The sequence below is a fragment of the Rhamphochromis sp. 'chilingali' genome (genome assembly GCF_963969265.1).
Source record: "Rhamphochromis sp. 'chilingali' genome assembly, chromosome: 12".
Classification (NCBI taxonomy): Eukaryota; Metazoa; Chordata; class Actinopteri; order Cichliformes; family Cichlidae; genus Rhamphochromis; species Rhamphochromis sp. 'chilingali'.
This window is the reverse complement of record NC_137939.1, coordinates 5,431,645-5,456,476: the sequence shown is the minus strand read 5'-3', so window position 1 is coordinate 5,456,476 and position 24,832 is coordinate 5,431,645. Positions and strand designations below refer to the sequence as shown.

General features: G+C 43.4%; 1 protein-coding gene across 8 annotated transcripts in view; it reads right to left on the bottom strand.

The window, feature by feature from the left end:
• Positions 1–24,832, bottom strand: part of casz1 (castor zinc finger 1) — a 171,296-nt gene that overhangs the window by 21,485 nt on the left and 124,979 nt on the right. For all 8 annotated transcript variants that reach the window (XM_080897813.1, XM_080897814.1, XM_080897815.1 and 5 more), the window contains 3 exons: positions 10,650–11,210; positions 4,420–5,320; positions 2,575–2,640 (listed from right to left, as the gene is read on the bottom strand). In XM_080897813.1, coding sequence (XP_080753939.1) covers positions 2,575–2,640; positions 4,420–5,320; positions 10,650–11,166 — 1,484 coding nt within the window. In that variant the 5' untranslated portion in view covers positions 11,167–11,210. The remainder of the gene's footprint in view (positions 1–2,574; positions 2,641–4,419; positions 5,321–10,649; positions 11,211–24,832) is intronic.

The window sequence follows — 24,832 nt, the reverse complement described above, 5'->3', positions numbered from 1 at the left end:
CTGGGGACACATCAGGAGGAAAAAGCTGAAGTTTCCAAAGAGGTCGGTTTAATTCAAAAAAAAGAAAAAGAAAAAGAAAGAAAGATCGGCAGCGAATCAAGAATAATTAATGAAGAAATTATTATAAAACACCTGAAACAGAACCAAATAACACAGGCGGTGAAGCTTTCAAAGGCTCATGTCGCAATTTCACCTTCAAGGTAACGCAGCTCAAACCTTCAAACTGACTTCTGCTTGCAACAATTTACCCGTCTGTCACACCAATTTCAGCCAAATTATCTCCATTTATTTCTAAAGCAGCCGTAAGAGACCCTTATTACACCGAAAGCCTTTTCCTTCACAGACATACACACAGCCGCTCAATCACCAAGAGCCCCATGACTACTTTATTTCTCATTGCTGTGAGAAAGCTTGTCAAATCAATGCACAGTTCTTTCAGGTTAACCACACTCTTGCTCTGCAAGATAAAGGGTCAGGTACCCTGAGGAGCAGGAAAGGCTCTGTCTACTTTGCCCTCTTCAAAACTCTTTCGCTTTCTTTTATCTGGAGTGCAGAAACCAGATATTAGTCTGGTTCTACATTGAAAAAAAAGAGAAAGAAAAGACAGCTACTTGCCACAGTACAGCCACTTTTACGGTGGTGATTATAAGCCTGACGATGATGACTGTTAAAATCCTCCAATTACCAGTGAAAACACACAAATAAACATTTGCGCTGCCTCTGCCAAGAACTCCATCTGTTAGTGCAGAGGAGAGGGGGAAAAGGAGGCTAAGTAATATTTTTTCCATCTCTCTCTCTGTTTTTTCCTTGTTAGGATTATCCCAGAGCTGCATTTACAGATCACTTTGCTGAGTTCATTAAGTTAATTGAACGGCATATCCACTACTGTTTTTAAGTTGGCAGCGCGTGCGTGCGTGTGAGGCTGGAAAACAGTGACGGAGAAAGACAGCGGCTTTTGGAAAGGTCTGATGGCTCTTTTAAAAGAGTTCAAAGCAGAACCAGAAGACAAACTAGGCAACATATGGCCAAACTATAAATGTTTTTCTATACTATATCTTTCACACACACGCACATGCACGCTCACACCGATGAACACACAAAGCCCCCCCTCATCCCCCTGAGACTATGGCCCACCCCTCTGCTCAGTGCCCAGCTGTATCACTTTGCCTCTGGACAATTCCCACTTGCCGCGTCAGGGGGCCTAATGGGCCTCTGCTATTCAGCAGCAGATTAAATATTAATATCGCCACGATACAGAGATTGCAGCGCATCTCCAGTTACAATAGAGATACACAGATCAAAGTGCCGAGGCAATGGTTGGTGCATGAAAGCATTTAAAGAGTGAAAACTGCAACTAAACACTACCACGAAAGCTCTTTAAATCATCAAACTGTAGCGTGGTGGAGAGATGAACTTTTTTTTTCACCCCCCCCCCCCCTCCTCTCTTTCGCGACACACGTGGATACAAACGCATTTACAAAGCTGCTTTTTAGTGCTACTGTGCACTCATTAGCCTTGGCTCTAAAGAGGACACTCCCCTGCTTCTACCTCCCCTCTCGGTACTACATTTGCCCTTTTTATGAGCCCTCCTTTTCCATTTTTTTTTTCTTTCCTCCCTCCTCTTCTTTGCGTTCTCTTTTTTTTTTCTCAACCCCAACACGGAAATTGAAACTGTATCTGGGCTTATCTGCAACCTCCCCGTGCATCAACTGCCGAGATGTTTAGACAAATTTTATGCATTATGCAGCGCAAATATCAAAACAGTTCTTGGCAGTGCCAGCAGAAGCCTCATTAAAAATTCCTTAATTAAATCTTCTTGCAAAATGTAATCAGTCCAAGGAAGGGGTTTTGTGTGTGTGTGTGCATGTGTGCGCGCAGAAGAGGATGTGTGTATGTGCATGTCTGTCAGTGCCAAGGCTTTGATTTGTGCCCTTCATGTTATGGCTTGGAGAAGTAATCATTAACGCCAAAGCCACTTTGGCTTTTCAAATGCTGTTTTTCTTTCTTTTTAAACGGAATAAACAAACAAGCGATAATCACCTTTCTAGTGTCGGCTCAAGATGAATCCAGATTAGGAGGACATTGTTCCGTGTCCACTGAAACATAAGATACCCACCCTCCCGCCCGCTTCCCCTGATGCTTTTGTCTCTCTTGGTGTGAATGACTGAGTTTTTAGATCAGTCGCTTCCTCGCGTTTTCAACAATAAACTGCAGAACCTCGAGAAGAACGCGGCCTCATCTCATATCCTCTCAACGTCAGTCGCAGCTAATAATACAAAGTTGCACGAGGATTATGTTCTTCTTAATGTTTTAGTGCTTTACACACTGTGAGCATTTATTCAGCCAGTTCCAGTAAGCTATCATCAAGCCATTTCTCTTTCATTACCCCCTCATCCTTCAGATTCCACTCAGCACATAAATTTGAGTCTTTTCTTAATTAATTTACTGCACACAGACATTCTCATACCACTGAATAAAATGCACCATAGGTGGATAATAAAAAAAAGCGTTGCCTCTGTTTTCAGTGCGTTTTTTTTTTTTTCATTGGTGCAGCACATTGAGGGATTTGCATACCTGGCAATATATTTCTGGTAGAGGTTGATGTCGTCGCTGGCGGGTTTATCTGGTGGCAGACCATTCCTAATGCAAGAGCAAACACAAAGGAGACAGGATTAATGGTGAGGTTGGGCTGCCTGTTGTTAATAAAAACAAACTGACACAATATTTACTTACAAGCCGCTCCCAAACTTTGGACTATCAATATACATTTTCCTGTGGCATAACAGCGTTTTCGTGCGAAGTATGAATCAAGGATGGAAGCACACACACTTTGATGCATGGTCTTCCGACCAATGAAAGGCAAAATGCAGGAGCAAAAGGACATTAATCTTTTATGGGGGTATTTTGGTGAGTGCTCATATGCAAAACGGGATAATGGGCACGTGGAGAAAAAGCTCTGAAAACGCATTTTCGGATACTCTCTAGGGGCTCGGGCTCTAATGTTGATGTCAAGTCGTCTCCGATCAGCCTGGACACAAACAAATATGTAAGGCAACACCGAGGATTTAACTGCGCAGGATCACGTTCGCTGAGTCGGTTTCGAGTCAAATGAATTAATTTTAAAGCGGGAAATCAAGGAACGGTCCTTTTTTGTCACCTGTGTTGGTTTTGATTCCCTTTATGAAGCTGGCAGCAGTAATGCCTGTATAATAACAGTCATAACACAGTATTGGTCCTGTTTGCTCCCTCGCAGCAAGTGGCATTTAGCTCCATGTGAGCAGCTCCACACAGGGATGACCTGAGGTTAATCTGGCCCAGAGGGGAAGATACACTGCCAGACATTTTCCCTAGTACCCCATCGCCTCCCTGTATACAAGCACCAGACTGGGTCAGTTAGCCACGACTGCAGCTTCACTGAGCCCTAACCTGACAAAGGCCAAAACCTGAGGGAGGGGTGCCTGAGGGCTCTTGAACAGTGTCTTTGATAGGTCTTGACTAACTAGAGACAAGGTCAAAACCAATCAAACAGACTCTGGGAGCTGTTTCCTACTGGTAGAGCACACGACTGTAGGTTAGCTCCCCAAACCCCTCGTTTGGTTCCTTTAAAGTGCACTCGTCAGGCAGTGTTGAGTCGGCCCCTGTGACTCGCTGGGAGGTTAGTCATGGCTCCAAAGTAATTAAAGGGAGAGTTGTTACACCCTAGCCAAATGAAGGAAGTCAGTCACTTTGCGATGACTGTGCTAAATCAGTCTCCACGGAGTGCTACAGCGAGTAAACAGTTCATGCGCCTTCGCAACTCATCATGTCGTGGATCTATTGGGCGCTATGCGCCATTTCACACTACATTCCCGTTGGCTGCTGTGAAGGTAGCAATTACCTTTGCGTGAGGCTAACTGACTCACAGTAGCAGTTAAGTGTATGTGAGCCTCACATTAGCTCCAAAGGGGTTCCACTGAGAGAGACTCAGAGTGTACAAGGCAGACAAGGCGGTATCCACCAGCAAACTTAAAATGATAAATTCAGCGGCAGGCTATGTAAGTTTTTAGCAGATTTCAGCAGAGTTATGGATTGTTTTGGTGCAAAATAACACATGCAATATGTCAAACAATATTTTAGTCACATTTAACAAATTCCCAGGGAATTGGGAGACTGTAAATCAGATGCAAGTGGGTAACTACTATCATTTCTTATCCAACACTCTGTATATTTTATCATCTTTTGTTAACTAAGGACATAAAGTTGTAGAATTAATTGGGTGCAGAAGGTCCTCTGTTGTGTTGCTCAAGGCTCCCAAATAGAAATATACAATTTGTTGCCTTAGTTCCCCTGTGAAACACAAATCTCATCATGTGAATCATAAACATTTTCTGTAAATTCTTTTTACAGCTTCTATAACTTATAAAGTTTGAGGACACTCACTTAACAGAGGACACAGTGCCAGTGGTGATGGAGTCAGTCTTGGAAAAGCTGGACTTCAGGTAGTCAGAGGCATTGAAACTTATGTGGCCCGCCTGGTCCACTGTAAGCCCTGGCGCTATGCTGGCTCCAGGTGCGCCTACAGCGGGGACACCGGGAGCTGCAGGGTTCCCCGGTGGCGTAGGAAGGACACTGGGCACCAGTGAGGCCTCGGGGTTTCCTGGCATTAGCTTCGGAATTGTTCTGATGTCATATTTTGAAGGGCGACCCACTTTGCCAGTCTTAAAGGCGATGGAACCGCCCATGTCAGGGTTGCCCTCACCGGGTTTGAAGGGGAGCAGAAACTTGATGTTCTCCAGGTCGTACTTTGAGGGTCTCTTGTAAGCATTACCATTCTGCTGCTGTAAACTCTCGCCCATCTTCAGCTTCTGAATAAAGAAGTCATACTTGGACGCTCGGGAGGCCATGTTCTGCATGTGAGAGGGATTAGCTGGCTGAGAATTACCCAGCTGAGGTGCTACTGGCTGTTTGTGGTCCATGCTGGAGGGGTAAATCTGTGCCTCGGCTCCTGGTAGACAACCAGAGGTCTGGAGCATGGTAGCGCTCTTATCTTGAGCCAGTTTTGAGTTGAGGTCGTCTGGTTTAGGCGGGGAAGCGTGCATGGGCCAAGGTAGGGTCTCTCCAGCTTTTAGCTTGCGAATGTACTCTTCGTACTTGGAGAAGCGGGCACGCCGTGAGGCCTCCTCGCTGCTGAGGGATGAGGGGTCTGAGGTAGCAGCTTTGAGCTTTTCAAAGCTGATCTTCTTGGTCAGCTCATCCCTTACCTGCTGGTCATCATAACCGAACATTCCCAGAAATTCATTCATGGTGTTGGCTGCATAGTCTCGCAGGGCAGACGCTTCTCCTGCACAAAGACAACAAGAAAAGATCTCCTATGTAATATGTATAATTCCGATAATTAAAGTTTTTCCATTAGCATATATTTAATGTGTACTGATCTGTCGAGCAGAGAAATTAATCACAAGTCAACCCATTGCTCAAGAAATCTTAATCAGTAGTCTAATTCAGGTCACTCAATCAGTCTATGAAATGATTCCCTCTCCCTTCATACTCACTGATGCTCGCTAAAACATGTGTTAATGTATTTTTTCATCAAGTTTGCTAGTTACAAATGAATTAATCTGGAAAAGAGCAAAATATATTATGTCATGCAAACTAATGAAACAACATTCTGTCAACAATAATGCTCTATTGTGGTCATGCAAAAGGACTAAATTAACATGACTGCATCAACTGTGAGTGCACGTGTTCCTTTCCAATAAATGTTTAAAATAGCTGGATGTTATTTTTCTGGTTATTTCAAACGATAGCAAATTTGACAACAGGAAAAGTGCTTCTGCACTGCAACCTACAGCATCTGTAAATGTTCGTGTATTTATGTGTCTACAAACAAGCAGTCTGAGGCAATGCTCTTCCTGTTTTGGTTGCACTATAAGCCAGTCCTGCAGAATTTTGCAGGGGACTGTACCAAAGGACAGACTCACAGAGAAATCTAATTTTCTAAAATCACTGTGCTCCTGATATAAAAATGAACTAGAAAATTAGGTATAAAAAGCATGTATATATATCATGCATACAAGATACCTAAATACTGAAAGTCATCCAAAATATTAAACAAAATATACAGAAATCTGTTTATAACTTCTTAGAAATGTGCATTTATTATGAGTGCATTTAACCCTGAATTTTTATCTGATGACTCATTCTCACTATTAGTAGCCTCATATTATAAGCATTTCATATCATCACCTTATGAAACTTGGAATAACATATTTTAAAATAACAGTCTTACTGAAGTCAACTTCAGAAATGAAAACACATTTGCAAACTGAAACATCACTTTTATTTTAAGAGTCCATTAAATTGGACAACTTCCCCAAGGACACGGGCGAAATATAGTTGATGTATAGTTTAATTGCATTATGTGGAGATTAATTCTGCCCCATTAACTTTCATCCAAGTTAACGCATGGGGTCAGAGAGTGGGGAAAAGGCAAAGATGATTTGGCCTGAAAGCAGTGACGGACCAAGCTCTGCCTTAAAATAGAGGAGCGTGGATAGGGAGGAAATGGCGCAGCGAGTGAGACAGAAATCAAAAGAAAAACGGGAGAAGGAGGAAACACTTGTGTTTGTAGATCCAACTTAAAAAAAAAATGCTGCTGTGCCAGTTTGCATATAACACAGGAGGCAAGAACACAGATATGCTAGTAATGCAGATGATAATGTCAACTGAGCCATGTAAAACCTTTGGCCTTCTTAACTCAAGCTTGGCACAGTCACAGGGACAGGGTCCAAAGTCTTTTTAAAAAAAAACATTTTATTGCTGTTTTCATCAGCAGAGCACACACGAGCTGGCCAGAGGTAATATCACCTATCGCCGAGGTAATTAATACACAAATATTTCTGCTCTTGTCTCGTATTTCTCAGTTATTGCTAAATCAGTCGCCGTGCCCTGCTTTTCACATCTCTTGCGCAGCATGTAAAATAATCCCCAAATTTCCATTCACTGTGTTGGGGCTGTTCCACTGCTCAGTATGAAAGAGTATCCGAACAGATCGAAGGGGCATGAAAAATTTAAGAGAAATAGATCAGGTATTTGTGAGGAAATGCCTACATGTTTGCCTCAGATCGTTTTATCAAATCTACCATGTTTTCACATGTACTCAAACCGCAGAAAAACATGCTGTATACACAGATTCACTGCACAGGACAACAGCTTCTTCTATACCTTTGAGTTTTTAAATAAGGTGTTCAACACATCTGAGTGAAGAGTCCTTTAAAAATATTAAAATTGGATTTGAATATATACTAAATTAGCACTTGTTGGATTTTACTGCTATGAGAGCGTCTCAGGTCACAGCATATCCATTTGGCTCTAAAGTTAGGGCAGAGCCACCCACACCAGTATAAGTCAAAGTTTAACTACACTTCTTCCGTGACTGAAGAATGACAATCAAAAATAGCACGTTACTATAATTTTCTGAGTTAAATATATATTACATAACACCTCAGATAAAGAGGTTCAGGCCTGTTCACCATTCCTTTTGGAGGATACCTGTAACTACTGCAAAGAGAGTAGTTTCCGTCATGAGAGCGCCACGTCCCTATTTTCATATTTCCTCATGGTATTATCGCCACTTCTCCCCCCCCCAAAAAAAATTAGCCGAGACTCTTTGTTCATCAGCGCAGCCACGTGACGTGTTATCAATGAAAGGCAAATGATTGGACTTGAAGGGATTATGACGGGGACCGACAGGAGATAACCCTTCTAAAACACCATGTAAATGAGGTTTCTACTCAAACACTATCTGGCTGCCTCTTAATCGTGTCATGTGACACCGAGTGGGAAACTGTGTATGGGTTGAATCGAGATTGAGATGTTCCAGCCCCCCCCCCCCGTTAAATTAAAAGAAAAATAAAATACTCTCCCCCCTCTCTCTTTCACCTTCATCCATTTCACTGTTCGCTAACACGCCTGACATTTCTGTCCGCACTTGCTTGTTGGACTGGGAAAATCCACAAAGAAGTGGTTTCTAATCTTGACACTTCAAGCAAACAAAAGCCAACACATGACACAGACCTGCCTTGTCTATATTTGAGGCAATTAGGCTGCATTTTCCCTCCCAGATATGATAGCAGATGGGCATTATATCTCCTTTTGCTGACCAAACATGGCCATCAGTGTGGCATAGCTTCAGTGCTCGCAGGACTGAGAGGCAGAGGTGTTGCTGATGATAAAGATGCATGCTAGTAGCTATATATGGACTAATCTAGAGCCTGGATACCTTCTGAACGGTGTCAGTTTCGAACAACAAATATATAGTGTAAGCCACAAGGTTGAAAAACAAGTGTTTTCTGTTTCATCTGCAAACATGTTGAAAAGCATGCTTTTTCATAAGGTATAATAATTTAAATAGAGCTATTTATGTTCATGCCATAGAGTTTAAGTGTGTTTTGTTTAAATGGACACTGTTAAGCTAATAAAAAGCAGCTTTGAATAAATGACATTATGTGCATTTGTTTGGAGTAATTTGTCTCTCTCTCTCTCTCTCACACACACACACATGCGCATGCACGCACGAAAAACTATGAGGCTTCAAACTTCCTCACTGTTGGGTTAGTTAATTAACAGGCAGTAAATAGAGAGGACTTTGAAATAGCTTGAAATGAACAATAACCTTTTACAGTGAACCCAGAATTGCAAATGGAAGTCATGGTCAAGCCTGTTTGATCCATCGCTACGAGCATCTCTGTCATTGCTTTCAAAGTTTTTATTCATTGACTTTTTTTTTTCCATTGACTGGCTTATGAGGGCTCTAATGCGACATCTAAATTATCTAGGAAAAGTATTCTGGGGTTTTGCACTGATAGGAAATCCGCACGATGCCTCAATGTGAGGAGTTAAATGTTTTGAAGGTCGCAGTTTCTCTCATTGATCTTGCAATGTTTGTTAATTACATTGTCACTGATGTTGTGAGAGATAATTAAGCCACTATGTTTATATGCATAATTATGTGCACTCCATATCAGCCTTTGAAAGACAGTGGCGAGAGAGAGGGAAACGGAGAGAGGGAGAGAGAGAGAAGGGGGGGGGGATGTTTTAATTGTGAGCTGAGCAGAAACATGGCAATATAGATGCCCTAGTTACAATCAACAAAGAGCAACTCAGAAAAAAAAGAAAAAAAAAACTCTAAAGACAAGATTTGCAACTGATGCAGAATGCTCTCCCCGCAGTCTTCAAACATCGGCTTTGTTGTGAGATTTAAAATAGTAAGAGAGCCGGTGAAGGGAAAGGTGCAGGCCTTCTATACAACAGTAATGCATATTTACAGACCTGCTTTTTTATGGCCGTGAAATAAACAAAATGACTAATTAAAACCACAAAGCCTTTTTTCATTTGCCTCTGAAATGAAACCTGCTTCATTTTCTGAGAAGCCCCTGCCCCCAATTCTGAATGAGTGTGTGTGTGTGTGGCCAGAGCCACGGCTGTACAGTGGGTGAAAACAAAAAGAAATGAAGACAAAAAGGAGCATGTGTACACGACTCTGAGGTACATACTTAAACCTAGATGAAAGCACAAAAACTGTTAAAGTGAGGTGAGCACGCACAAAACGAGACTTGTTTGTGCACCGCAACAACCGGTCTCACCTGCAAATTGCTTTTTTCCCCCCCTTCTCCCCCTCCCCCCCCCCCCCCCTTACTGGCGTCTGTGAAGAATGCTTTATCTATTCATATAACCGAGCTCTGTTTTTTCATCTTTATTACAGCTCCGTGTTTTCAACTTCTGCTATTACAAGGCCACCGTTTCCGAATGTGTGTGTGTGTGTCAAGTTTCAAGGGTCACAAAGTGTATGACACCAAACAGCACTTTCTTTAAAAGATTGTTTGTGGCGTTAACACACGCACTCAACCTCAGAGTGTGAAGTCTCTGCCAACTTTATCTATTTGATAATCAGTGAATTATTCCGAGGGAACATCATGTCAATATTAAACAGGGTTTACTGTGAGTCATTTACAAGAGCACACAGTATTGAGAAATTTATTAAATGAATTCACTGTTGAAGCCACTGTTGTTTGTGGGAAGGTATTAAAATACTGCACTTAAGTGTGATATGCGGCTGCAATATAACTTCCCCATTTCTGACTTATTTGACAACTGATCTCTTGGATTTGACAAAAAAAAAAAAAAGCCAAACTCCTCCATGTAATAGAGGAGCTTGAAGCAGTGGCTAAGTTTAGTGAGCTTAGGGAAAAAAATCAAAGACTCAATATGTAATCCTGGGTGTAATATGAAGCTTAGCCTGGCCCTGCCATGCGCTCTTAGCCCTCAGCTGCTGGGAGAATGCATAAACGCCTAAATGCCTTACGTTGTAAGCCTACTCCAGTTATGAATTTCTTCGTACAGTTAAGTTCATGTTTTGCCCCCCTCTGGCCCGCCAGCTGAATCTCTCTTTAGAGTAATAATGTCACTGACTATTCATAATGTAACTCTAGAGTTTCCCTTTCCAATAATGGACACGCTTAAGCTTATGTGGATGTGGCAATGTCACCTCTCCTCTGTCTAAGCCTTTGAAGGCCAAAGGTAGTGTTGCTTTGAGATGTACCGTGTGTGAAAGGGTCATTTAGAAGACGACGTGTGAAAGAGGATGCTTAAAGGACACAGTGAAAATATACCTGGAGAGGAGAATGGTGCTTGGCGATTTTGGGCCTCACTCGGAGGCATGTAGGCGTCATCTTTTGAAGGCCTGTCTTCAGCTTCTTTGTCTTCAGGGTAACTGCCATCTTGAGACCCCGCCGCAGGCTCGGCCTCCTCTCCATTGTCTTCCTCATCGCTGCAGCCTTTGGGCTGTACCATGTACACGCCCTCAGGAGGGCCATCTTCGTCATTGCTGACTTTGAGTTCTTGCTCCTGATCGTCGTCAGGAGCTGGGGGCTCATCGCCGTACTCGCCGTTGACCCACTTCTCAATGGCCTCGCGTCGCTTCTGGTCCTCCTCTAGGCTCTGATTTAGGCTCAGGCTCTCGGGGAAGTTGGTCTCGTTGTCGTCGTAGTGGGAGCTACCGCGCTCGCTGTTGTCTGCTACACTCTGGTCTCCCTCTGCATTCTGGGAGCTGCTGTCGAACACCACCTGGCGGCTCAGCTTGGCACAGATAGCGTTGAGTTTTAGGCCACCTTTTCTTTTGGCGGCCATCTTGGGTTTTCCTGAGGTCGTTTCAGTGCATAAACTCCTTTCAGCTGATGGAAACGAGAAGAAGACAAATAGAAGGTTAGCGAAGTTGCTCAATACCACAACTATCTGTGTTACAGCTCGAGTAATATTACTTTTCTCTGAACGAACGGCAGCAGGCGTGCTTTCAGTGTCACCGGAAACATCGTTCGAACCTGCTTTTTCCTGTCACTAACTTGTACTGATTTTGAAGATCACAATGGAAAAATAAACAGACATATACAACAGGGACTGCTGCTATTAATAACATAAAAAGCACTTAACAATAACAGCTCGAGCCTGGAAGGACACCCAGAGATACTGTACATATCTTTCTAAGTCACAGTTCTTTGGTCAGCTCAGAGTTTAGCACGATGTGGTTGGAAAAAAAAAAAAAAGAGAGAAAAACAAGCTTAAGCAGCTGAAACCATAGGCTGATAGATATCAGACCCCCTACAGTAGTACAAGCTGCAAATACACGGCTACATAATCCAGCACATGACAGCGCTATAGAGACACTGTGAAATGTTATCTTCACTCTCACCTCAAGAGGCTGTGGCCCTGCCACTGAGTGGGGGGGCTGTATAGCATTAAAGCTGTCAGGATGTGGAGTGAAAATGCTGAGCACTTTTGGCCTTTTCAGAGCCCTGATCTCTTACCGGTTATTAAGTGAGATTAGATTCAGCGACTGTCCTGTTTTCTCTTTCCTAAAAGAAAAACGACGCGCGCAAAACGCCGTCTCTGTATCTCGCACATCTTTACTTCAGAAGAAATTATGCATCTAAATGAGTCTCAGCGTTTTATTTTTCTCCCCGGCGTGGCCCCTCTGAACAATAGCACATCATAGTATGTGCTTTGAGGCAGGAATGGGTGGCATTATTTCAACCCAAGTGGGGCTATCTTTATAACATGTCCTGTGATGAGGCAGGAACAGCTGCATGTGGCATTCCATATCCAGAGCTACCTTTTTAGGGCAGAAACTGCACTCTGTTACCTTTCGCATTATTTCCAGAGCAAGCAAAAGTTCATTCACCCAGCAGCAATTTCTGGACAATCTGCAAAGAGGTTGTTTTTTTAAAGTCTGAGGTGACAGTGACTAAAGAGCATTTATGATATATATATATATAAAAAAAGAGGGTGGTACAATAACCAGGGATTGTGCTGCGTGTTGCAGCTCAGCGAAAAACAGTTAAAGACCGAACCACATCAGAGATCTTTCTTCTTGCGTGATGGCGTATTGAATCTTAACTCAGCCACACTGTTGTTAAGATAATGCACAATATTGACTTACGAATACACCGTTTCAGTGGAGAAAAATGCGCGATATCAGAGGTAACAAAGTTCTATCTTAAAGACTCGATTCACTTTCTGTATCAGTGAGTACGAGCCTCTTCATTTTCCCTCAGCCATAAAGCCAAGCACAATCATGTGTGAGCCATTGCCTGCATTATGTAAATCACATCGGTGCAACATAAAATCCTGTTTTCATTTTCTTTTGCAAAGCTGTGGAATCATTAGAGGATATGCAATTTGAGGGAGTTTACAGATCACCCCCGTCGCCAGACAATGCACCCCCGTGCTACCCACACATGCTTTCTCAGTTACAGTATTTACATTGCGGGCTTCCTCTCTGAAACAATGACTTCAGGAATTATGTAGTTTTGAGGGGCCCGTATATCACAGGCACATTACAGCACAAATTTAGTGTCAGACAATTGCAGGCGGGGGGTGAAAGGGTCACCTTTAAGAAGACAGCAACTTTGAGAAGGTGGGGGGGGGGGGGGGGGGGGATCAGCTGGAAAAACTATTAGGAAGTGGAAGATATAAATTTTAAAGTTTTTCTTTCTTTTTTTTCAGAAATACTCTCCAAAGGAAGATTGAGGTCATTTGGGTGTTGCTGTAGAGGTCATTCTTTCTATTTACTGTGTTCAGTATTTCATGCTTTAACTACCGATTTCCTGTGTATTGCCATTTCGAGCTCCTTGTAGGAAATGACCCCTACACAGTTGTTTCTTTCCATTAGCGCCTATTTATGTATGATTTTGTGTTAACAATGAGGAGAATAACTGGCGCACCGAGTGCTACTGATTCAGTATCTAAGCAAGCCATTAAACTGAATTATCAGACATCTTAAGCACATATTCAGTGTTTTCTTTTAAAGGTAGGGCGTGATTTAAAACAAATTAAATATTCTGAGTTTCCCTCCGAGGAAGAACATGCTGCGATTCAGTGCTTTATGGAAGTAGTCTGAACTATTATTTGTGCTGTGGGGTTTTTTTTTTTGCTATTGCTTACAATAAGGATCACTATGGTAACGCTAAGCTGTTTACCTCAAGTCGTTTGTGTGCATGATGCCGTACAATGAGATAAAATCTGTGGGGACTTGAATGAAAGAATAACTTTTCCCTCTGGGACCAACTCCCCCAACCTCCCTGAGAGTCCAGTGAGCGTTCTGCCTTATTAATGAATATCAGAAAGAAAAACAACACTGTCACATGCACTGGACATTATTTACAGTCTGTTTTAGCCTGGTGTGCTAATTGTCAAGGAAGGAGACACCTCGGTAAGCACTGGGAGTTGGGGGAAAAAATAGGCAGGTCTGAATTCGAACACAACAGCTGAAACTAATTTTTCCCAACTGCTTATGTTAGCGGTGACATTATTTTTACTGGAAACAGTGCAGGACCGCAAAGGAGCGCCATGCAGTGTCTGTATAAGGCCAAAACCTGAGGAAAAAGTCAAGAAGCTATTTTGAATACATTTCGACAAGGTCAGGTTCTTTTTCATCTTCAGTCAAAAATAAGCGCAGTGGTGCATAAGCGCAAGTTCTGCTGGGTCCTGCTTCTTCTCAGAGGTGGATGACACAGCTTGTGTGAGAGTCTAGCCCTCCGCGCTGACAGAATAACTCCTCCTCTGCTCCGAGCCCCACAGGTCTTGTTGGTTTTTTGATGCAGAGTGTCTGTTTGTGTGCCAGAATGATATCATGCCCAATCAAGTGGTGTTTCAAATCCTAATAACGCTGTTGGAAGTGCATTATTTGTGTGAACGTGCACAGACTGTAATCAAGGCTGCTACGGGTAAAAGGGTGTGGGAGTTAACAATGGTCGTGACTGCGCGGGGTCACGGCTTTACCTCTTCGTGACACAAAAAAGGAAAGAGTGGGCAGCTTTCGTTCCAAAATACGTGTATAGTCATATTACAGAGGATGTAAAGCCACAAGTGTAGCATATAGAGAATTGAATAACTCGACTTTATTGTTAATTCAGAGAGCAGCTAACCCCTCCACCCCCCCATAAACAGCCCAGCTCCCCGCAGCGTTTCAGTTTGTATGGAGCAGGCACACAGGAGGGGTCTGTATATAAGAGAGGTAGATATTACCTGTTTAAACTGAAGCTTATCTCTTCAACTAATCAAACACAGATACAGGGCCTGTTGTAGATTCCTGCTGAGTTTCAACATGACTGACACAGGGACAACCCCCCCACCCCTCCGCAATATCTCAAGTTAATTAATACAAACAGGGTCTGGGAGATGTCTATTCAACTCAGGATTATTTTACAATATGCAACAGAGAGGTGCATTAGCTCTTCAAAAAAAAAAAAGAAAGAAAAAAAAAGGAAAAAGTCTAGTTATAACTTCATGAACCTATGGCAGATTAATCGACAAGGCTGCAGCTCCCAGGGTGTAGCTCAGTGAACCTTTCATGTCTCTGGCTCTCAAGGGAGATGTATGCGCGAGTGTGCGTGCATGTGTGTTTCAGGGAAATCACTGAGCCACACACAAACACGCGCAGACAGTCTTGAAAATTACCATGTTTTTATTTTTGTAAATTTACGGCTTGCAGGATGAGAATGTTTTCCTCTTCTACTCTCTTCCCCCTCCAACCCCCCCTCCACCCAGCCCCGCTGTATGGTAGGGAGGCTGCGGCAGCCGCAAGGAAGTCAAGCGGAAAGTCACTGATGGACAACTACGCCATTGCACCCAGACCCCAGCATCTGGCCCCTCTCTCATTTTTATTACAGAAGAATAACAATAAGCAGGTCACCGACCCCGCCGTGAGATTTTGCCACAGTTTTCTAACAGTCGGTGCAGCCGATGCTGAGAAATTTCCATTTTTCCACATGCATATTTAATTGAGTTTTGTCCCAGTGGTGCGGAAATGATTTGTTTTTTGCTCTCTGTTCACTTGACTCCTCTTCGGAGTCGCTAACCCTGATTAAGACGTTCCCGTTAATTTCCCAGCGCACACCTTTTTTTGTGCATTAATGGTTCTGATCGTCTAATTAAAACTTCTCAGCTCGGCTGCTGATCACCGCTCGTTGTGCCTCTGACCTGAAGTTTTAATTGCCGCATCAGAAGCGATAATAATAATTTTGAGGTTCTGATGATTAAAAACAATGCCATTGCCAACTAGTTGATAGATGGGGGTTTGGGGTGGGCACATCTGAGGAGTTTATGCAGAGTAGAGATTTACAAAAGGGGCTGTAAAGGAGGCTTTATATTACCAAGGAGCAAGCAGGGTGGGTGTGGGGGCTACTGCAGGTTATGTGGAGGGGGTGGCAGAGCATATGGAAATCTCCCAGCCCTTCTGTCCCTCAGAGTCTTCCTAAGGAAACGGGTTTGGCTGGGACTGGGACTTAGCATTCCCCACCTCAAATCTAAATCTGCCACTGCCTGATCCACTTTGGAGCTCTCCTTACTTGGCAGGTTTGCCAGGTTGGGGACGAGAGAGAGGGAGAGGAAAAAAAAAACACACACACACAGAGAGTGCAAGTGAACGACCGATGAAGGCACATAAAAGATGACGACAGTCCAATACCTTCTGCTTATTTTCATAAAAAGATAATAGCGCAGTAGGCACGATACAAAAGGCACATTGTTCATAAAGTGACTGAAAGGAAAAAAGGAACCTGTGGTGAACGTTGTCTCTGTCATAAAACATGATACTGATGAGATATATATGATATGTAGATTACTGTCAAAACAGGAGAAGTGAGTTGCTTGTGATCTTTTTTGAAACAGTACTTTCACACTGTACTATTCAGATCACACAAACTGCAGTAATGATAGGAAATGATTCAGGCATGAAGAGAGAGGCTGCACACGGGAAACTGCCACCAGCACCAATGTGTCACATTTTGTTCTTTTTATAAACCACTGGATTTCTATTGGATTTTTTTTTTAGGTTTAGTACAAGATCAATGTTTTTGCTGCCAAAGCTACTGTACACGCAGGCCGGCAGACACATTCATACAGTGCAAAGACACACTGACATAAAGTCAGGAGGTAGCTTTCTTCTTCTCCACCCTGCCCTCCCCCTGCCCCCCTCTCTCTCTCTCTCTCTCTCTCTCGCAGATCTATTTTATTATTAATCAGTTGGTTGCACATCTGCCTGCTTGTTTGTTTTTTTTTTGCTGTTTTTTTTTTTAATCATCAATAAACTTATTGCTTTTAGTCTAGAATTTGACCTTGTACATTGTCTGCTGTCTTTCTGAGGCTGCTGACCTTGAAGGACCTGTTTGGACTATTTCACTTCAGTTCAGTCCACAGGCTGTTAACACAAGCCCTAAGCCAAGTGCCACGCTCCCGTCACACCGCCGTAAAACACAAACAAGACACTGCAGGACAAAGGCGGACACAAACGGCTCCAGTCACACACTCGCTGAATGCATGGGACAATGGCTGAGGAAAACAATGTATATTACGAGCGTAGACGGAGGACGAAAGACTCTGAACTTGAGGGCAATCAGGCAGGAAAGTTGAGATCTAAGGACAAATACGCCCTCCAGCTTCATCACAAACAGGGTAATTATGGGATTTTCCAGAATAGAGGACAAGCAAGCTAAAATGGTCTAAGGGAGAGAAAAAAAAAACAATCTGACATGAGTGACAAGAGTCATTCTGACAGCTACGTACCAAAACAGCCAACTTTTATTCAGTTTGCTGCTTAGGGTAATTCATGGGACACACGGCCAACTTGTTAAAATTGTACATCAAATCTGGACTCACAGCTGGCACCAGATGATGACTTAATTTGCAAGTGTGTTCCAGGAGGCAAAAAAAAGAAATAAATAAATAATAAAAAAGGCTTTAAAAATACCCAATTGCACATGGCACCGTGCTTCCGCGGACTGAAACAAGGGAAATTTATTCTTGAAGCTTTGTTTTGGAGCTCTTGTTCAGCTTCAAGACACCGGGAGTGCAATTTGATAAGCCAACCGCCATGGTAAATGAGCAGACGACCCCTGTGTCCCTCCCTCACGGTTGCTGTTCTTGGTGAGGGAGCAAGGCAGTGTGGGTAGTACAGTGCAGAAGGGGCTCAGCGGTGCACCTCTCGAGGGCCCTTGAGCTAATATCTGTACAGATTAACTGCTTCAGTTGTATTTTGGTCACGGGGATCTCTCTTTGCCTTTGTGGCTTGTTGGGAGGGAGCAGGGGAGATGTGTGCCGAGCGCGTGTATTACACTCACGCAGTGTTAGTTGCGCTCGTTCTTCAGCAGTGAAGTAAACGATCTGCTCGCCTAAGAGGTCAGCCGCCCCTGGACTGACGCATGTCACTCCACATTATTATCTTTGGGACGTATTTCATTTACCAGAATCCAAAAGTACGCCGCTAAGTAAGTCTTCGACACCCTCTTACAATCACCTACCACCCTCTGTTTCTCCACAGGACACACACGCAGGCGCGCGCACACATCCAGTGTCAATCCTCCAGGGTAAACTCAGCACACGCTGCTCCATTAGTTATCAATTAATTCTGGAAATCTCCACCTGGCATGCACACGCCGACGAAGCCAGCGCATGTACGTAGCACCGGTCTCGACAGGAAGTCGAGGACAGCGTGCCTTATTTGACTACGAGTGTGGGTGAGAGAGTGTGTTTGTGTGTCCATGCGGGTGGCACTTTTGTCCATGAGGTTAACCTTGATATGAGGCCCTGTCAGGCCAGATAATGTCAATCAATGACAAGCCCTCACAGATAACCCCTAATGTGAAGCCTAAAAAGCAAAGCTGTTTAGATCTTTAGACATGCCCCCTTTCACCAGCATATGAATTGCATTACAAGGAAATGAGCTGTGGCATTTCTTTAATAAGACTCTTAAGACATTTTGACAGCATATAAGGCCCTGTGCCGTAAAAAAAAAAATTAAATAAGGCCCCTGCTGACAAAGCCTCCTCACACACGGCAGCGTTCTGATGGGCAGACCCAAGTTCCTGTTAAGTGGAGGAAAGGAAAAGACAAGCAGGTGGGGGGTGAGAAGGGTGGACCTTTCCCTCCTCTTTCTTTTTTTTTTTCCCCCGGCTCTCAGGGACTTCTTAATTGATTTCCAAGGTTATGTTTCAAATTTGTTTTTCAGCTACGGAGGCCTTGCGAATGAGAGCACGAGTCAATGTTTTTCATCAATTCTCCTAAATTCGGCCCGGTTCACACCGCTCGCCTCAGATCCTGCCGAACCCCACTCTCGTCCCACCTCCTTCCCTCTTCCACCCCCTTTTTGCCCTTTTTTTCTCCTCTCCTCGAAAAAGAAAGAAGGACCCAAGAAAAAAAATAGCAACAAAAAAAAAGAAAAGAAGAAAAGAAAGACGTATTTCCAGACAGGATGCCTGCGCTGACAACATCGATCCCCGGCTACCATTAAAACATTTGCTCTGCCTGACAGAGTTTTGTCTATTGGACTTTCTACGCAGCAGAATGAATCACAGGTGCCTGTTAAAATGTCATCGTGGGCAGCTTTTGCAGCCAGTCTAAAAAACAACAATTCGGCCTTTTTACACTCTTAAGTTTTTATCACTTTTCACAGTTTTGCATTTCAAATAATTCAAGGAAGCACAATTACATTTTGATCAAAATACACTGTTTCTCGGTTTAAGGGAGGAAGTGATAAGAACGAATCTTCCTGCTTGCAGGAATTTGCATTTTTGTTGTTTTTTTTTCCATCCCATGTGACTGCGAATCTCCTGCCACAACTGCTATGCTCTACTTTTCTGACAAGCAGCATAGATGTGACTACAGGGTTTTGTGATCATACAAGACATTTCAAAGCGTTTATTTGTACCGTGTGTGGTTGGGAAAGTGTGGTTCGGTGCACAAGCCACTGTAAACATACTGTATATGTTAAGTAAAACTGTTGTAACCAATATTAAGTGTGTGCTGGTGTGCTGCATGCCTGTTTGCAGGTTTGTAAACAGCAGGGCATTGCGCTCTGAGCCCTCCTCCTGCTCCTGTATGTGTCGTGGCTGCAGGTCACATCATTTGCACTGAGATGCCACACGGGCCAAAAAAACAGAAAAATGCACACTGACATTTCAACGAGCTGAGGAAACACTGATCCACGGTGGGTTTAATAAATACTCCACTGTGTCAGTCGTGACAGCAGGGAAAAACAGCATGGTTTACTGAAAAAGTTCAACACGAACTTGAGGCAGAAATAAATGTGGCAGTTTTCACTTAAAACAGGAACATTTGTGTTTCTGGGAGTTCGGTGGAGGGAGGAGTGTGCTATGACTGAATTTGAAGGTGTGATAAAACAACACTCACAATAAGGGGAAAAAATAAAAATGAAAGAAGCAAAGCTGCTTTACAGGAAAAAAGAATGCTGTCTATTTTGGGTCTCAGTATACAAAAGGAAGTGCCGCTAAGTTGACTCAAACAAATAAATTTGCTTTTGATAAAACCACAGCAACTACTTTTGCATTCTACACCAAACCCACTTTGTTTCCTGCGTCTTTATCTTCGTGACTTGCCACATTTGTGAGAAGCCACTCAGTAAATTGTCAAGCACAAACAAGCGAAGGCTTTAAAATGATGCAGTGTTGATGGCTTAAAGTGTAATTTTATTTGAAAAGTGACAGTTTAAAGGAAGCCAACATGGAGCGCTTGCCTATTTGCGCTGCAACCAGCTGCCCGCTTTACATTTCTGCAACATTAATATTCCTCTTATTATTATTTTAAAGTGAAAACGGATACTCTGTTGAAGTGCAAATCTGATGAATTACAGGAGCAGATTGCTGCTATTAATTATTAAAACCTATTTTATAAATATTCAGGTCTGTCATGCATCTAATAATGAACGCTTTAGAGGAGGTTACTTCCTGCGCGCATCCTAATGTGTCAGAAATATCGCTTTTAATCACACTCGTGTCAGCGAGTGTGCCGGGTTTGAACCTGCCGAAAAAATCTAACAAATCAAGGAAACTCAGATGGCCAACTACTGTGCTCATCACAGCTTTTCCGTTCCCGCTGTTTCGCACGATCCAGGTTTGTCTCCTGCCCCGTCTAAAGACGGAGTGAAAACCTCCCAGCTCTCTGCTGCATTCTTACTGTGGTAATTTGAATGGAGAATAATGCATCGGCAGCACTCTACCTTCTGGACACACCTAGTCCCAGTGCTACTGCTGCCATATGCTGTATTGATACATATTCATAACACTTTCTCGTGTGTGTGAGCGATGAGGCTTAAATGAGTGTATCACAACTTCAAATGGGAAGGAGGGGGGGAAAGGAAAACAGAGAAAGCCGGGCACAAAGAAAGTTGGACAACTCTTCCCCCATTTCCTCGTTTCTTAATCCTTTCCCTGCAAAGAAAAAGTTCAGGCGTTCGAGTGCTGGGAGGCTACCCCGGCGCTTTTTGCGATGGATACACGAGAAGCTGCGGAGTTCCGGGATCGGCTTCCAGAAGCTGCGCGAGGCGGCGACTGTCAGTGGTTGGATAATCTGTCAGGTGGGCCGGATGGCCTCGCTGGTAGGATGAGAGTCAACAGCGCCGTAGCACGACCTCCATACACCCCAGCAGTGTCTACATATGCTGCATAGGGCATACACACAACCTGATAGGCGCACACACAGACACACTGTGGAGCGCTCTAAGATTAACACTGTCAGAGCTACAATGATACCCCTTCATTATCTGCACACGGGGCCTCCTTCATGCGCTTGCTTGCCTCACTGTCCTCTCCACTGCTTCTCTGTGGAGGTAGTAATTACTAAAGCTAACATTTCTTTCTCTCTGCGCCTCCACCTACCCTCCACTTCCCCATCATTTCTTTCTCTTTATGCAGTGCACTCAAGTGCCTTGCCAGCTTTTTGCCAACTGATGACACAGCTGAAGGTACGCCACTGTTGATGGCAGTACCAGTGTGACTCCCCGCGTGTATGTGTGAGCGCCGTATTATGAGATTATGCCCAGCTGATGTGCAATAAAGGCGCAGTGTGCTACCCCAGATTCAGATCAGTCAGCTGGGGCAAACGCTCATTGTGGTACAGCAACGGAGAAATTGCTTGATGTACCACTGCAGTATCTGTTGTACTATACATTGTTGGTGTAACAGGCTGGGATCAGAGAGATGTTCCCTCTTTCATGGCATTTTTCATTACCAACAATGCTCTCGCGCTATAGCTTTCTTCTTCCTCTCCCACTGGAACTATGGCTTTATCAAAGGTGATAGCTTGCTCAGGCACATTTTCTCAAACGTCTTCTTCAGCCAGCCATTTCCCAAGCTGCTCTCGGGTAAACGTCACTCATAAAAACTGGGGAAGATTTGATGGTGAGATCAAAAAGGGAGGAAGGACAGCGAGGAGAACGGGGAGACGGAGGGAAATAGGAATGATACCCTCCTCCCCTGCCTGACACCAGCGACTGCTGAGGGTAATTCCTCCAAGCAGGGCCTCTGTTTTCAGAGGCAAATACAACAAAATGCGGGGTGCTGCCACGAGACATCAAAATGGGCGATTTTGACTTCAGAGGGTCTTCAGATGCTTGAGGACTTGTCAGTGTTGAGCCAGTGGGACTGAACAGAGAGAACAGAAGGTACCAGCAGGCTGTTAACAACCAATACGGGAACCACGCCAGAAAGATCGTCTCCTCCCAAAATGCCAGTCGGCACCAGATCACTAAAGGCTTCCACCATACTGTAATATCCCACCTGAGCACTTTCATCTGTTCAAAGTTAAATGGCTTAAAAGTTTATCAGCTGCTCTATGCCAGCTTTGTATGTGATGGCTGCTGTTTGCTTGTTTGCCTGCTTGGTTATCTGTTTATCACCAAGATTACCCCAAACCTACATAAAACCTGGAGGATAGGAGGAGTATGTTCAAGCAGTGTGGCCTTTGATAACTTTGTTTGTTATTAGTGGCGGCTCTTCTAGCTGCACCACTAGGATAAGATAAGTTCGACATGTAGGTGTCTTAAAGGCAGAAAGACATTTTTTAAGAGTGAAGCTTCAACAGGTGCCCCGAGATAATTTATCTGGAATTTTATGCTCTTTGCTTTGCATAGAGAGATTTTCATCAGCCAATCAAAATACTTGTTTTGTTCTTCGGAGACCTGAGCTGTGTTGTGACACGCTGAGAGGGATGTCCGCGTTTTCCCCTGTGTTGTTCCCACTCATTCTTGGAGCATTAGGCTGACTCTAAATAGCCTGGAGGAGATTAGGGTAGCTCATATTCAAATGCACTTTTCTTCTAAAACCCCACTCCACCAGTGGGCCAAGGAGATCAGTGCAGGAGCCTGGTGAGATGGTAGTCAAAGACGATTGTGTCACGTATAAATCAGCACAGAGGAGGAAAAGAGACAGAGAGGAAGAGTAAGAGGGAGAAAGGCTGAGGTAAAAGACAAACAAGTGTTGGCTCTGCTATATGAGTTTAGTTAGCTAGAGAGTTAGTGTGTGAGTTATGGCTAGCGAAGGGCTGAGGGACGCTGTATTTATGAGGGGACTGAGTGAGTGTTAAATCCCTGGTAAGAAATAAAGTCGTCCCTGAGCGAACGGGGGAAACATTTCACTCAGTCTAAGAGGTGCCTTGAAAAAAAATGAAAGCCATCCCTCTTTCAGGGGAAGCACTAGTCTACATTCACTAAAATTGCTTTATTCCTTAAAAATGCCATAGATCACATCCAAGTGGACAGAACCTCATATTTGAATAGAGAAGAGGATTCTGTGTGTGTGTGCATAATATCAAGCAAGTTCAGGAGCCAAGGAAAGGGAAAGAATCTGATTCTTCTAAAATTGCATGCGGATTTTGTGAGGGATCTTTGGCTAAGAGAAGCTGCCAAAACACACAGTGCACTTGTTGCAGTGCAAGGGTTCATCCAAGAAAAGTTTTCCATTCTGGTTTATCCAGGGAAAAAAGTAGGACTTTTTTTTTTTTCCAATTTAATTATTTGATATATCTCAATCTATTCTACCAAACTAGCTAAGCCGTATTTTTTTTTTCTCACAGACAAACTTGTCTTGTTCTGAGGAGTCAGACATGAAAAGCCTGAAACAAAGGAAGGGGCCTGGCCAACGGAAAAGGAAAAGCTTAACACTGCACTTTGTGCACATCCAAGTCTAACTCAGACCTCGCTCCAAACCCCTGCAGTAGTAATAACAATTATTACTTAAAAAGGCAATATTTTTGCATTAACTTAAAAGGCTATATCTTTTTCTTCCTCTCCAGCCTGTGCGGCCTCACTTACCCTAAGTATCTTCATAAATCACCAGTTACTGTTAACATGTACTCCACAATTCAGTCATCAATCTCCTACCAGGTCAGAGTGAAAACAGAGGGGGAAATGTCTGCTTAGTAAAATGTCTCTCTCGTGAATGCTGCTACCACCACCCACTACTCAAAGACATATATGTGTGCTCCCACACACACACAAACACACGCACACATCAGTTGAATAACAAACACTACAACCAAAGCAAGCTCTATGGTACATGGGAGCAGAGCGGTTGCCAGATCGCTACGGTAAAGCAAGCCAAATTCAATTCTGACCTCACCTTTCACTCTGCTGCTTCCATTTGTTATAAAAACAAATAAACAGCAAGTGTGAAGTTGGAGTCGGCCAACTTCTGCCTCGACAAGAAATATCAGGCCCGGGCTCAAGCGGTGTGCTGCTTGGGAGACAGACGCCCACAGGGCCACATGTAAATCTGTGTTTATGTTCACAGACACAGTATTTATTTAACCAAAAGAAGAAAATCTAATTGTACACAAGGAGGATTATTGCTCTCAGAACCGTGTCTCCACAAGGGAAAAAAAGGACTCTTTAGCCTTTCTTCAACAGACACTGTTTACATCAGCAGAGTGGAAAATCCCTCCGATGACAAACCGCTCCATCACAACATCTGTATCTAAACAGCCAAATCAATCTCGACCAACACCGCAAATTACCTCACAACAGATCTGAAAGAGGCGCACTTGACTTCAGAGGAGAGGGATTTATGTGCTTTTCAAACAATTTCTAATTTTAGTTAGGTTTATTTATACATAAATATCAATGTATAAAGTCCAACGATATTTCCCTCTAAAGCAAGTAAAGACCACACAAATTTAGGCATTAAAAACAATATAATGTACAGCCCTTAAAAGTGTTCATTATTTAATTCAATTATTATTTTAATTTAAACAAACTTTCCACCATTGACGCTCATAGTGCTCCAAGGCCTGGCACGAAAAGTCAGAGACAAAACTTTTGACCGAGCAAAAATGCCGTTAAGACAAATTTACATACACGACTGACATTTAGTGCACTATAGGTGCAAATGCGCACAAATATACATGGAAACGAAAATCTTTTTTTTTCCAAGAAAATGAACAGTACACCTGCTATTTCCTCACTCTCTCACACAGACGTGCACACACTTTGACACCACCCACTACATCACTA